Genomic DNA, 15,615 nt, shown 5'->3' with positions numbered 1-15,615 from the left:
AAGTGGGTGTCTGTCCACCTGCAGACCCCTGCCTCCCACCCTCTGGGAACACAGGCCACCTCACTTTGGAGGCGCCCTCACCCCCCAGGCCCCACTTTATCACCCTCCGTGTGTGTTCTGGGCTGGCTTTTGTTGTTCCTGCTGCTGTTTAGTCGCTCAGTCGTGGTCCAACTCTTTCGTGACCCCATGGACTGTAGCCCACCAGACTCCTCTGTCCATGGGGTTTCCCAGGCAAGAATACTGGAGTGGGTAGCCATTTCCTCCTCCAGGGGATCTTCCCGACCCAGGGACTGAACCCACATCTCCTGCATTGCAGGTGGATTCTTTACCACTGAGCCACCAGGGAAGCCCTTTGGGCTGACTTATGTGCCCCCAAGGTTTATATGCTAAAATCCTAACCTCCAGTGCCTCCCAATGCAACTGTATTTGGAGATAAGAGTCTCCAGAGGTAACTCAGGTCATGTGAGGTCATTAGCATGGGCTGTGATCCCCAGTGACTGGTGTCCTTGTAAGAAGAGGAGATTAGAACACATGGGGGCAAGATGGTCATCCACCAGCCAGAGTGGCCTCAGAGGAAACCAACCTACCGACACCTCAATCTCAGACGTCTAGCCTCCAGGACTGGGAGATGGTCCGTTTTTAATGTTTAAGCCCCTCAGCGTGCTGTACTTTGTTACAGCAGCCCCTAGCAAACCAAAACAATGTGGAAAAATCCCAAGGGAAACATGCTTTTGTTAAGGATCCCCCAGCTGAACAGAGGCCAGTAAACTGCTCCATAAACCATATGATGGGGATGTAAAGTAAGGAGGCAGAAAGACAAGCAAACAGAGGCATGATGTGTTGACATTTTTTTATATTTGGTATTTATAAGTCTTTTTAAAAAATTTTTTTTCAGGCCATGTTTTTCCTTAAAAAACAAACCAAAGAGGGGGAAAAAAAGCAACCAACAGCAATACTCTGTACAAGTATAACAAACATTAGAAATATGCGTCATTCCAAAATAGTTACAAGAAAATTACAGGTTTAGAGTCCACATCAACACATCTTCTTCACAGGTGCCCCCGAGGGGATAAAAAGCTACAGTATATTGAATACTCGACTGCTACACAGAGTCTGCAAATTCAGAACTTGAACTTTGGAGGCAAATCAACATCAGTCACCAAGGCTTGTTTAGCTCAGCAAGTGCAATCAAGCATTTCAAAAGGAAACCAGGCTTTTTCACCCCCAGATGAAAAGCAATCGTGAATCAGCTGCATAGTCGGGCCCAAGCCCCAGGAGCCTCCGACTCTGCGATGCCCACGTCCAGTGGTCAAGTGTGCCCAAATCCAGCTGGTGGTTGTCACGTGGCCACAGGGAAGCAACCTGCATCTCATTTCACACTGCTGCCAACCATCACTAGATTTAACTTTGCAGACAAAAACGTCCTTGCTCTTGGAAGAAAGAGGCCGAAATCCCCCAAACCAGCTCAACCCACGCTGGCTGGTGTACTTCTGCACTTGTCAAATGCTAAGCAGGGGCAATCACGCCCTCCCCATGACCCCACTGGACTCAGTTTTAGCTCGTTGCTCCTGGGACGAACCCTAACCCTAATCCCAGGAGTGACGGTTTGGGGCAGGAGCTCAAAAGCGCTCTCTCTCTCCTGTGACTAGCCCTCAGCCTGCCTGTCCTCTATATTTACACATTAATCTTCCCTTTTCAATCACTGTGCTATAAATACCCTCACCACCCACCCCCACCCCCCTCCCCTACCCCCTGGCCCCTCGCCAGGCCTCTTCAGGATGCAGAGAAGCATCATGAATGACCTTCGTGTGACCTGCCCATTTGGAAGCCAGACCTGGCCACCGCAAGCCTTCCTCCCGGGACTGGGGGTGACGTCTGAGTGAGGCTGACCAGGCTATGGCCCATTTCCCAAGCTCATCCCAGGCGGAAGGGAGGAGGGTTTCTGATCTTTGCATTTTTTACACCCATATGTTTCTAATTATTGTGGCTTTCATCTTTTAAAGGAATTTCTGGAGTCAAGTCCTTCCCCCTGACTTCCCCAGGACAGCAGCAGTGACGCACGCAGGGTGTATGCCTACGTGGGGCCTGACGGTACCTTGGCACCACCAGCATGGCTTCCTGGCAACTGGAGTGGGGAGGGGTGGGACCCCAGAACTGCCGCCTGGACCGGGACCCCTGAAGAAGTTAGGGAGCTCTCCAAGACAGGCGCGAGGGGCAGACCCGCGTGAAAGACTTGGAAGCCGTCGCCCAAACCCAGCTTCACTCAGCAGCCCAGGATGGCAGGGCTTCCCTGATAAGGACCAAAGAGGACCCAGCCCAGCCCGCCCGCTCCTCGAAGCGCCTGACACGGAATGAAGTGCTTTCCGCCACAGAGAGAGCAAAGGACACAGCCAAAAGTGCAATTTCCACTTGGGAAGTAAGGTTCTCCCAAAACACAACACCATCATCACCTCTCCTCTCTTCCTTTCAGTACCTCAAAGGGAAAGGGAGACAAAAGACGTATGGCCCTCGACCCCGGCACTGACCCAGGGGTTCTCCGTACGCTGTGGTTTCCCCTCCGGAGTGCCCCATGAGTGCTCAAAGGCCCAGCGAGCCGGGGCGCAGGGCCAGGAGACGGGCTCCCACAGGCCCAGGGAGACCGGGGCGCTCAGAGAAGACCCCACTCCCATTTCCAACAGGACACATCGCCTACACTTACAGCAGGATTTATCCCTGTGGGAAACAGCCACAGGACTTGCGGGACTTGATCAATCCTTCATAAGACCTCGAACACTTCATTGCTTATTGGAGGAGAAACTTAATACATCTTCAGAATAGAACCTGAGCCACAATATAAAATAAAACAAAACAAAACAAAGAAACAAATCCTTTCGTGTTAATTAATGCCTTGAGAAGTTTACAGATTATGTACCAATAAAATAAATCCACATAGATTTGGAAACTCTCAGTGGATACACACCTGAAAGCCAAATAACAATAAACAAAAAATTAATCTACATTTTTTTAAAAAAATCAAAGTAATTACAGCAGCAGTATAGTGAAAAAGAGGTTTTAAAAATAATAATTACATCTTTGATACAAATTCAAACTTTGTACACCTCAATTTCAAGGAATGACTGTTCTAAGAGTTTAGTATATATATATACAGTAGATATGGATATGCGTCACTGCACGTACAGACCAAAGCCAGTAGACTTTAAGAAGGGATTCATCTGACACCGTTTTCACACGGAAGTGTTCACAGACTGCCACACTTTTAGAAACACACACACACACACATACACGGACACACAGACACATAAAATGCCAACCTGAGTAAAACGTTACTAAAAACCTAGAGCATCATGAATCACTAAGTCACATATTGCACCTTTAAATAATCCTTCTTACCAAACACAGAAATGAGAAAGAAAAAAAGATAAAACAGGGACAATAAAAGATTATTGTGTCACTGAAGGGTTGGTTCCTCTGCTCACCCGACTCCCACCCCCAAAATTTTCAAGATGATAATTTAGTTTCCACTCTTGCTCAACCAGTGGGCAGAAAGTGTGGTCATCAGAAATGTCTTTGGGGAAAAATAGGAGGGAAAAGGAATGAAAGAACAGAGCACAAAACAGGAGATGGGGAAGTGTGGGGTGGAGGCGAGATCTTCTCTAATCAAATGAGAATAGGAATGTTACTGAGAAGTCTGAACCTCCAATACTAAACTACTGTTTAAATATTCCACATAGTCCAATTATGAGATTCAGTACAAAAATAGAGATATCTACTGAGTTTTGCCTGTGGAAGCATAATTCAGAAAAGGCACATGTTCAAATAGAAAACACAGGTGGAAGAGGTACCACATACCCCTCCCTACGTGATAATCATCCACAATTATGTATTTTCCATCAGCTAGATTCCAAGATACAGTAGGTAAAAATAGACCTCTGATACTTAAAATATATTCAACCCAACACAATCCTGGCTTTAGCGTGTGAATCATATAAAATAGTCTTTTTAAAAAAGAATGTCTTGTAAAAGGAAAAAAAAAAAAATCATAGCTCACTTTTCCTGGTATTCTGTAATTCTCAAGAGAAAAAAAAAAAAAGTGAACTCATCCCATTGGTAATCAGGAATGTAGTTGATTTGCTCGCCAGCCATCCACAGCCCCTGATAGCCCCAGCCTCTCATTTCTCATGCTTTACACATGCAGCTTCACACTCTCAAATTAGTTCTAACAAAACAGAACAAAGAATTAGGATATGAGACATATAAAAACATGTCAACATCGGGGCATTTTCCTTTGCTGTGGGTGTGATGGTCTGGTTAACTCCAGAAAGGTTCTCCTTTGGAATTAGGCAATGTAACCGTTTGTCTTTCCAAACGTGGTTATGGGTGAAAGGTTCTCATAGATTGTCATTGCAGTTGTGTTCTGGTAGATAAGATCCACCTTTGAGTCCTTCTGGGATCTGATAATATCCAAAACACACTGATTGAGGAAAACATACTGGTCCTGTTAGAAAAAGAAAGAAGAAAAAAAAAAGAGAAGCACCAAAGATTAGCACCCAAGGTTTTCTCAGATTTCCACCCTCCAATCCCACTCACCACAAGCGAACACTCCAAGTTCACATGGTCAAGGAGCAATTATATAATGGGGAACTCTGAAAGTAGAGGTAGCAAGGTTCTCGTCACTAACGAGTATCAACCAGAGGGGTGCACCCCACACACAGCTCGGCTCCTCCAGAAGTACCAGAATCTTAAGGAAGGGCAAAGAGAATACGTGGAGGAGCTAAGGCACGTGCATATTCAATCAGCAAAATGCCCAGCAGTTTTCTTGGCTACGGAGGATGTGAATGAAGAATAAGGAGTAAGCTGTGATTCTCAGCGAAAGGGGTGAAATAAAGGTGGCTGGTCAGGGCTGAGCTTGGGGCTCCTATCCTTCAGTGGGGGGTGTGTAGAGATTGGGGTTATGATCAGGATTCCCACCCTTCAGACAAGCACATCAAAATCTGCAGGTAGCCATTAAAAAGAAGAAGAGGTGTTTGCTGAAAGACATCTACAAACTTTAAGAGGGGGAAAAAATCATAGGACAGCAATTATATATAAAATAGTTTCCAATTTTTCAAACATGCTCTAGGAAGGAACATCTGCAATATCCTAAAACATAAATGAACTTGAGGACATTATACTAAATGAAACAACCAAGTCACTAAAAGGCAAAAAAAAAAAAAAGCTAATTATAAATTCTTCTCAAAAAAATAAAATACGCTCCATGTCTGTACACGTTTTTGTTTTTTTTTTTTTTTAACAGAAGTACATAAAGAAGCCTATAAAGATATATTGTTGCTGTTGCTCAGTTGCTAAGTAATGCTGACACTTTGCACCCCCATGGACTGCACACCCCAGGCTTCTCTCTCCTTCACCATCTCCCAGAGCTTGCTCAAACTCATGTCCATTGAGTCAGTGACACCATCCAACCATCTCATCCTCTGTCGTCCCCTTCTCCTCCCGCCTTCAATCTTCCCCAGCATCAGGGTCTTTTCCAGTGAGTCAGCTCTTCACGTCAGCTGGCCGAAGGACTGCATCTCTGCAGACTGTAAACACTAACTACCTCTAGGGCATGGAATTGGAAAAGAAAAGGCAAAAGAGGAAAAATGTCCTCTGTATAATCCTGCACTAAGGTTTTTGATATGAACAAATTTATGCAATTTTCAAAATATTTTAAAAAGGGACGAGAACATCTGTAAGCAGGCGTAAGATTTCTGTGTTACCCAAAATCTAAAAGATGAAGAACTATGACTCCATATAATTAGAGCAGAAAAAAGAATATCTCTCTACCAACCAACACAGGAGGCGACTCCACTCTTCCCACCCCAGCCACCTGCTCACCCCAAAGCACCCAGGCCTCTAGAACATTGTCTGCTGGACTCAGAAACACAGCATCTCTTCACAGAGTCCTAAACTAGTTCAGGGTGACGGCCTGACACTAGATTAATATTCCGCTCTATCCTGGTCAGGATGCCTTCACCCTGACAGCTTTGAGGAGGGCTATTTCCCAGTTCCCTTGTTGAGAACACGCCTTGAGCATGCTGTTTATCTGGAACATTTCAGGGAATACATAGAGCTGGTTCACATTATCATACACCAGAAACTTACACTGTAAAGCAATTATACTCCAATTTAAATAAATAAATAAAATTAACAACAACAAAAAAACACACACAGACAGGAAGGGAGAACTGTCACACACAGACGCTGGCCTCACCTCTGTCTGCACCATTAAAGGCCTGTGCATGCGAAGGTCGTACACGATGCCGTACACGTCCACAGTGTTCTCGTTCTCTATCTGATAGATAAGACGGTCGATGGCCACGAAGGTGCCCGTCCTTCCCACCCCGGCACTGAAAAACAGGGGAAAGGAGCACGTCAGCACGGGTTGAGTGTGCTAAGTCACTCCAGTCATGTCCGACTCTGTGATCCCAGGGACTGTAGCCCACCAGGCTCCTCTGTCCATGGGATTCTCCAGACAAGAGTACTGGAGTGGCTTGCCATGCCCTCCTCCAGGGAATCTTCCTGACCCAGGGATCGAACCTGAGTCTCCTATATCTCCTGCGTTGGAAGGCAGGTTCTTAACCACTAGCACCACCTAGCATGGGTCCCCTCTACTATAAAAGTCCCACTTCCCTATTTGTACATATATCCTGCTCTCCCCAGCTACCAGGCTTTGAGGGTCAAGGCCAGGACCATTAACCATTGGCTTAATTAAAACCTCAGCAAGTCAGACTGTACTAGCTTGGAACTGGGACCCAAGTCCTAAAGTTACTTTCAAATCAGATGCCACAAATAAAACACCTTGTTAGAGGTCTTTAATCTCAGTCCCATCGAAGTTGCCACTGTGTCTAGGATGGCACGTTTCATCCATTTCAATCTGTTACTCTCAAAGGGTAACAAAGTCCCTCCTGTCTTCCGTCCCAAAATCAATTCCTTTAGCTCCAAAGCTAATCGATTGTTGTTCTGCAGGAGGAGGTGGCAAAGTTTTCTCTTAAGGACCAGAAAGTAAAACATCATCAGCTTTGCAGACTCATCCTGCCATGGCAGCGTGGAAGTAACCACAGACACTATACAACCAAAGGGACACAGCTGTGTTCCAATAAAACTTTATTGATGAAAACAGGCAGCCAAATAGATTGTGGTGATGGCTTCATGGAGGTATACTCATCTCCAAACTTATCAGGTTGTATACATTCATTTACAGACAGTTTTTGTATGTGGAAAAGATATTTTTAAGTAAATAAAATGAACTAGAATTATGTATCTCAACACTGTTAAACAGCAAACCAAAATGCTAAAGAAAACAGGCTGCAGAATGACTTATACATTATAAAATCTAGTAAAGGTTTAAAGCTATATAAAACAATAGAGTTACCTACACATGCAATAAAATATAAAAGCATGCAAGGGAATAATACAGATCAACTTTAGGACCAAATGTGTAAGAAAGAGAATGGGATAGGAGGCTAGTAAGTAGAGATTTTAATTATACCTGTAATGTATTATTAACAAAAAGAAACATATATGGTGTCATGCTGAGCTTTGTTAAATTATTTTCCGCATTTTTGTAAGGTTGAAATATCTCAAAGGGAAATATTATAAATAAGAAATAAAATAGGTTATGATGTTTTTTAAAATACAGTTAGCTAACCAAACCTGACCCATCGGCTATCGTTTGCCAATCCCTGTTCTAAAGTCTCAAGGTTTAGGGAATAAATCCATTGTCCCATATCCAAACCTTCTTGAATTTATAAATACCTACTGCATCCCCTCTCGGACTTTTTTCTTTTTTCAAAAATGTCCATATTGATGATTACATTTGAAATCTGTCACATATGCATACCTGCAATGCACCAGTATTGGCGACTCAGGAGGACTCTGCTTCATGTAGTCACGAACAAGGTAGCGGAAGTTGATGAGTAGATCAGTGGTGTCAGGAACACCATGGTCAGGCCAGGAGGTGAAATGGAACTGACGCAGAGGGTGACTCTCACTTGTCGGAGTCTAAAAACCAAGAAACAAGGTTAGAGCCAGAGAGAAAGGCAAGCTAGATCAAGCCATACCTGAAGGCTGACTGCATGGTACAGCTGAAAAGCAGCTCAGACATGGTTATGACTACAAATTAGAATTATATGCTGGTAAAATAGCTAATAAAGTGCTTGCGCAGACTGCAAATCCATATAACATGCCAAGCAGGAGGGTTTACTGTCTCCCTTTTAAGAAGGGGAAACAAACTTTCCAAGTTGTGAAGTGACAGTCTCAACACTCAGCTCAGAGGCAGAAATCTCGTATCCTTCAGTTTTGAGTTCAGAATCTTCCCTTTTTATCACAGGCCCCTGCCAATAGTGCACTCACATTCTTATACCTACACCTCCTCAGAGCTTCATAAACCCCCATCCCTGAACCCAAGGGGGAATGTCACCAGCCAGAAATAAATTTATGCAAGTATAACTATGATAACCAGTGCCTTCAGGGCAAGAACTGTCTCATAATTCACATGTCTTCCAAAGAATTTTGGCTTCCCTGATAGCTCAGTTGGTAAAGAATCTGCCTGCAATGCAGGAGACCCTGGTTCAAATCCTGAGTCAGGAAGATCCACTGGAGAAGGGATAGGCTACCCACTCTAGTATTCTTAGGCTTCCCCTGTGGCTCAGATGGTAAAGAATCCACTTGCAATGTGGGAGACCTGGATTCAATCCCTGGGTTGGGAAGATCCTCTGGAGAAGGGAAAGGCTACCCACTCCAGTATTCTGGCTTGGAGAATTCCATGGACTGTATAGTCCATGGGGTTGCCAAGACTTGGACATGACTGAGCAACTTTGACTTTCTAAAGAATTTAATAAAGTGATAAGCAATCAGCAAGCACCGAGAAACTATTTAGAACTGTAGGAGTTTGAGAAAGGACTCCCTCCAAAAAAAAAAAAAAAAACATCTATTTCAACTTCAGACAGACAATAGAAAGTGAAGGTCATTATAACAGAGTTAGTTACGACACAGACTGCCTTCCTACAGTGGACCAAAGCACATACCTTTAATTATCAGAACTCTGCCCTGGCTGAACCATGCCCATCCCTGAGTCAACTACACTCGCTATGCCTACACCTGGGGACTGACCTCATCTGTGTGTACTACACCTGGATGGCAGGTGTTTGCTCAGTGACAGCTACCCTTTGAAGCATATTTATTTTCTTTTTTAATGGATATATATCAGGGACTCCCTGGTGGTTCAGTGGCTAAGACTCCGTGCTTCCAATGCAGTGGGCCTGGGTTTCGACCCCTGGTCAGGGAACTAGATCCCACATTCCGCAACTCAGACCCAGTGCAGCTGCATAAATAAATAAATGTTTTAAAAAAGAAGAATGCTTCTCCTAGATTTCAGATTAATTCTCTAGGACAGATTCTCAAGCTTGAAACCAGATCAAAGGGGAACAGATATTTTTATGCCTTTGATATAAACTATAGAGGGCTATGGAGAAGGCAGCGGCACCCTACTCCAGTACTCTTGCCTGGAAAATCCCATGGATGGAGGAGCCTGGTGGGCTACAGTCTGTGGGGTCACTAAGAGTCGGACACGACTGAGCGACTTCACTTTCACTTTTATGCATTGGAGAAGGAAATGGCAGCCCACTCCAGTGTTCTTGCCTGAAGAATCCCAGGGACGGCAGAGCCTAGTGGGTTGCCGTCTATGGGGTCACACAGAGTCGGACACGACTGAAGTGACTTAGTAGTAGTAGTAAAGAGGGCTATACCGATTTACACAGCCATCAAAAGATATCAGAGTCACCCATGACAGTGATTCAATTTTTAAATACCGTTTAAAAATAAAAAGGACACATACTGACTTCTTAGAATGCCTACACAATTTAGTTGCATTTATTTTCATAACTTTTGAGAGGAAAGGAGGCCATATGGATATGTCCTGGACTCCTATTAACATAACTGTCATCATAAACTATTTCAACAGCAAACGGACACTCCTGATGTCAAATTTCCAACCAAACAATTCAAAAGGGCCTTGACCTGTAAGAAAAACTCTATAAGCAGATCACCTGGAAGGGAAAGTAAAGAAGTTAAAGATGTTCTAGTTTCATTCTTTTACAAGTGGTTGACCAGATTTCCCAGCACCACTTGTTAAAGAGATTGTCTTTAATCCATTGTATATTCTTGCCTCCTTTGTCAAAGATAAGGTGTCCATATGTGCGTGGATTTATCTCTGGGCTTTCTATTTTGTTCCATTGATCTATATTTCTGTCTTTGTGCCAGTACCATACTGTCTTGATAACTGTGGCTTTGAAATAGAGCCTGAAGTCAGGTAGGTTGATTCCTCCAGTTCCATTCTTCTTTCTCAAGACCGCTTTGGCTATTCGAGGTTTTTTGTATTTCCATACAAATTGTGAAATTATTTGTTCTAGCTCTGTGAAGAATACTGTTGGTAGCTTAATAGGGATTGCACTGAATCTATAAATTGCTTGGGGTAGTATACTCATTTTCACTATATTGATTCTTCCAATCCATGAACATGGTATATTTCTCTATCTATTAATGTCCTCTTTGATTTCTTTCACCAGTGTTTTATAGTTTTCTATATATAGGTCTTTAGTTTCTTTAGGTAGATATATTCCTAAGTATTTTATTCTTTCCATTGCAATGGTGAATGGAATTGTTTCCTTAATTTCTCTTTCAGTTTTCTCATTATTAGTGTATAGGAATGCAAGGGATTTCTGTGTGTTGATTTTATATCCTGCAACTTTACTATAGTCATTGATTATTTCTAGTAATTTTCTGGTGGAGTCTTTAGGGTTTTCTATGTAGAGGATCATGTCATCTGCAAATAGTGAGAGTTTTACTTCTTCTTTTCCAATTTGGATTCCTTTTATTTCTTTTTCTGCTCTGATTGCTATGGCCAAAACTTCCAAAACTATGTTGAATAGTAATGGTGAAAGTGGGCACCCTTGTCTTGTTCCTGACTTTAGAGGAAAGGCTTTCAATTTTTCACCATTGAGGATAATGTTTGCTGTGGGTTTGTCATATATAGCTTTTATTATATTGAGGTATGTTCCTTCTATTCCTGCTTTCTGGAGAGTTTATCATAAATGGATGTTGAATTTTGTCAAAGGCTTTCTCTGCATCTATTGAGATAATCATATGGTTTTTATTTTTCAATTTGTTAATGTGGTGTATTACATTGATTGATTTGCGGACATTGAAGAATCCTTGCATCCCTGGGATAAAGCCCACTTGGTCATGGTGTATGATCTAACACCATACACAAAAATAAACTCAAAATGGATTAAAGATCTAAACGTAAGACCAGAAACTATAAAATTCCTAGAGGAGAACATAGGCAAAACACTCTCTGACATACATCACAGCAGGATCCTCTATGACCCACCTCCCAGAATATCGGAAATAAAAGCAAAAATAAACAAATGGGACCTAATTAACCTTAAAAGCTTCTGCACATCAAAGGAAACTATTAGCAAGGTGAAAAGACAGCCTTCAGAATGGGAGAAAATAATAGCAAATGAAGCAACCGACAAACAACTAATCTCAAAAATATACAAGCAACTCCTACAGCTCAACTCCAGAAAAATAAACGACCCAATCAAAAAATGGGCCGAAGAACTAAATAGACATTTCTCCAAAGAAGACATACAGATGGCTAACAAACACATGAAAAGATGCTCAACATCACTCATTATCAGAGAAATGCAAATCAAAACCACTATGAGGTACCATTTCACACCAGTCAGAATGGCTGCGATCCAAAAGTCTACAAGTAATAAATGGTGGAGAGGGTGTGGAGAAAAGGGAACCCCCTTACACTGTTGGTGGGAATGCAAACTAGTACAGCCACTATGGAGAACAGTGTGGAGATTCCTTAAAAAACTGGAAATAGAACTGCCTTATGATCCAGCAATCCCACTGCTGGGCATACACACTGAGGAAACCAGAAGGGAAAGAGACACGTGTACCCCAATGTTCATCGCAGCACTGTTTATAACAGCCAGGACATGGAAGCAACCTAGATGTCCATCAGCAGATGAATGGATAAGAAAGCTATGGTACATATACACAATGGAGTATTACTCAGCCATTAAAAAGAATACATTTGAATCAGTTCTAATGAGGTGGATGAAACTGGAGCCTATTATACAGAGTGAAGTAAGCCAGAAGGAAAAACACCAATATATTATATTAATGCATATATATGGAATTTAGAAAGATGGTAACAATAAGCCGGTGTACGAGACAGCAAAAGAGACACTGATGTATAGAACAGTCTTATGGACTCTGTGGGAGAGGGAGAGGGTGGGAAGATTTGGGAGAACAACATTAAAACATGTAAAATATCATGTAAGAAACGATTTGCCAGTCCAGGTTCGATGCACGATACTGGATGCTTGGGGCTGGTGCACTGGGACGACCCAGAGGGATGGTATGGGGAGGGAGGAGGGAGGAGGGTTCAGGATGGGGAACACATGTATACCTGTGGTGGATTCATTTTGATATTTGGCAAAACTAATACAATCATGTAAAGTTTAAAAATAAAATAAAATTTAAAAATAAAAAAAATTAAATTAAATTAAAAAAAAAAAAGAAAACCTTAGGCTGAGTGAAGTAAGGCTGACACAAAAGGACAAGTATTGTAGATTCCACTTATAAGAGGTACCTAGAATAGACAAATTCATAGTAACAGAGAGTAGAGTAGCAGTCACCAGAGGAGAGGAAGAAATGGGGAATTAGTGGTTAACGGGTACAGAACCTCAGTTTGGGGTGATGCAGATGTTCTGGAAATGGATAGTAGAGATGGTTGCACAAAATTGTGAATTACTTAATGTCACTGAATTGTACATTTAAAATGATTGAAACAGTAAATTTTATGTGATGTATATTTTAATGCAATAAAAAGCATATGCTAAAAAGAAAAAGAAGTTAAAGATGCTGAGCCATGCTCCTAAGATTCATTTATGAATAACTTATGAAACTCTCAAGCAAGCAAAGCCAACAGGTTGCATTAGGGTATATGCAGATACAGATTGTTACATTCTATAAAGAAGAAAGAGAAAATATTTTCCTGATGCATACAAAAAAAATGATTTACATCAATATCAACCTAAAAGTGTCACCCCAAAAGTAATGGATACTAATTTTATATGAGATCTATGCGTCTTGACTCCTTACTTACATTTTTCACTGTGAAGTCTCTGATGGTCCATTCTGGAAGAACAATTTCGGACGTCATTGCCACAGTTATGTCCCCGTAGTCCTGAGCCTGCTTGGAGGGCCAGTACTCCTCACATTTGGTCTAGAATGAAATGCAAACACTCAGATCACACTGTCTGCCATCACTGAAACCTCACAGGAGATGAGATCTTAAAACTGAGCATCAGAGTCTGAATCCAGGCCTTACGTGGGTTCTGCCTGACCCTTGGAATTTTGTATTTTAATTTTCAATTCCTACTAACTTTATAAATTTGGGAGTCTTCCCATAAAAATCTAGATTTCTGGTTTCTCTTGAGAAATCAGAAGACCTATCCAACACTGAGCCCCCATTTCTGCACAGAAACTGACTTACAGCTGGGCAGCCACTGTTCCTTCACAGGGGACCCTGTGCCCACCTGGCTCCCCAGCCCTACAGCAGCCCTTCCACCAACTGTTCACTGAACTAAACTCCACGTGCAGAAGAAATGAGAGCTTTTCTCAAGACTTTTAGATACACACTAACGCCAACACAACTATGGACACCAAAAAAAAAAAAGAAAATCAGATTAAATCATTTTGGGGTCTTTGATTTTGACAGCCAGTGGGCAGATGTGAACAGAAATAAAAATCAAGAGACAACCGCTCTCTGAAAGTTATCTGAATCCCTACTTGGTAACTGACTTTTTTAAAAATGAGAGGTTTGTTTTGCTTTAAAAACAGATGCCTGCTTCTCAACTCCAGAGATGCTAACTCTGGCCCAGAGATCTGTATTTATTAAACGATTCCAGCTTCTGCTTTTTAAAAAATCTTAATTTGTAGAAAACCAGAAACACCTCATGGGCTTCCCTGCTGGCTCAGACGGTAAAGAATACGCCTGCAATGCAGGAGACCTGGGTTCGATCTCTGGGTCGGAAAGATCCCCTGGAGGAGGGCATGGCAACTCACTCCAGTATTCTTGCCTGGAGAATCCCCACAGAGGAGCCTGGGGGTCTGCAGTCCATGGGGTCACAAAGAGTCGGACATGACTGAGCAACTAAGCATAGCATAGCACATAAACACCTCATGCTCAAATAAGAGACGGACTTAAATGGTACTTGATGTTAGCACTTGGTGAAAGCTGGGAAGAAGGTAACACTAAACTATGCCATTTCATTTTCTGCATGAAAGAGTAAGGTTAACCTCTGACATTTTTTTAGTTAATTCATGTAAAAAGTTATATTGATTTTGATGTAATTTTTCTCTTTGTTGAAACCAATTGAAAACCAATTATTTAAGTTGTTCATGATGTTAGTAACTTTGCCACATGATACACTAAATAAATTTTATTGGTTGATGCCAAAAAAAATCCCAGCTTCTGGACCACTGCTCCAAGAAAGAACACAGGACTGAGGCATACACTGGCATGGAGTTTTTGCCTAAGTTAGTCTCTTACCAGCTGGATTTACGTTGCTAACTTGTGGGCAAGTTCTTAAACTCTAAGCTTCAGTTTCCCCATCTATAAAATAGTAACATCTCCCAGGGTTGTTAGAGGAAAAAATAACATATATGGAGAATCTGGTACAGGTAATCAGTCAATTCTAAAGGAAATCAACCCTGACTATTCATTGGAAGGACTGATGCTGAAGCTCCAAAACTTTGGCCACCTGATGTGAAGAGCCAACTCACTGGGGAAGACCCTGACACTGGGAAAGATTGAGGACAGGAAGAGAAGTGGGTGACAGAGGATGAGACAGTTGGATGGTATCATCAACTCATTCAGCTGGTAAAGAATTCGCCTGCAATGCAGGAGACCCCAGTTCAACTCCTGGGTTGGGAAGATCCCCTGGAAAAGGGATAGGCTACCCACTCCAGCATTCTGGGCTGGAGAATTCCATGGACAGAGGAGCCTGGTGGGCTACAGTCCATGGGGTCGCTAAAGAGTTGGACACGACTGAGCAACTTTCACTTTCACACTTTTCACACATCGACTCAATGGACATGAGTTTGAGCAAACTCTGGGAAATAGGGAAAGACAGGGGAAACCAGGCATGCTGCAGTTCACGGGGTCGCAAAGACTCAGGCACAACCTGGCATCTGAACAACAACAACACAGGCTCCTCTCTCCTCTCACTTAGTCATTAACATCCACTTCCCTCCCGATGTAAGATGAACGAGGGCCCTCGAGCCGAAACTACTGAGCCCATGAGCCACAACGAAGACCCAGCACAGCCAAAAATTAATTAGTTTTTTCTTTAAAAATGAACAAGAGCCCATTTAAATTTGTCTTGCTCTCCATTAACTATGTTGTTTTCATTTATCTAACGGATATTTAGGAGAACATTCCATGTGTGAAGCCTTGGGTTCAACAACACCATAAAGTTTATCTGCACACAATAA

General features: G+C 42.4%; 1 protein-coding gene across 1 annotated transcript in view; it reads right to left on the bottom strand.

Moving 5' to 3' along the window:
- Positions 1-833: 833 nt before the first annotated feature.
- Positions 834-15,615, bottom strand: part of PTPRJ (protein tyrosine phosphatase receptor type J) — a 178,141-nt gene continuing 163,359 nt past the window's right edge. Inside the window, exons 22-25 of the mRNA XM_059875172.1 lie at positions 13,223-13,342; positions 7,877-8,037; positions 6,248-6,383; positions 834-4,495 (exon numbers count right to left, since the gene is read on the bottom strand). Coding sequence (XP_059731155.1) covers positions 4,337-4,495; positions 6,248-6,383; positions 7,877-8,037; positions 13,223-13,342 — 576 coding nt within the window. The 3' untranslated portion in view covers positions 834-4,336. The remainder of the gene's footprint in view (positions 4,496-6,247; positions 6,384-7,876; positions 8,038-13,222; positions 13,343-15,615) is intronic.

This window comes from Bos taurus, chromosome 15 (genome assembly GCF_002263795.3).
Source record: "Bos taurus isolate L1 Dominette 01449 registration number 42190680 breed Hereford chromosome 15, ARS-UCD2.0, whole genome shotgun sequence".
Lineage (NCBI taxonomy): Eukaryota > Metazoa > Chordata > Mammalia > Artiodactyla > Bovidae > Bos > Bos taurus.
This window is presented reverse-complemented; position numbering and strand designations above follow the sequence as displayed.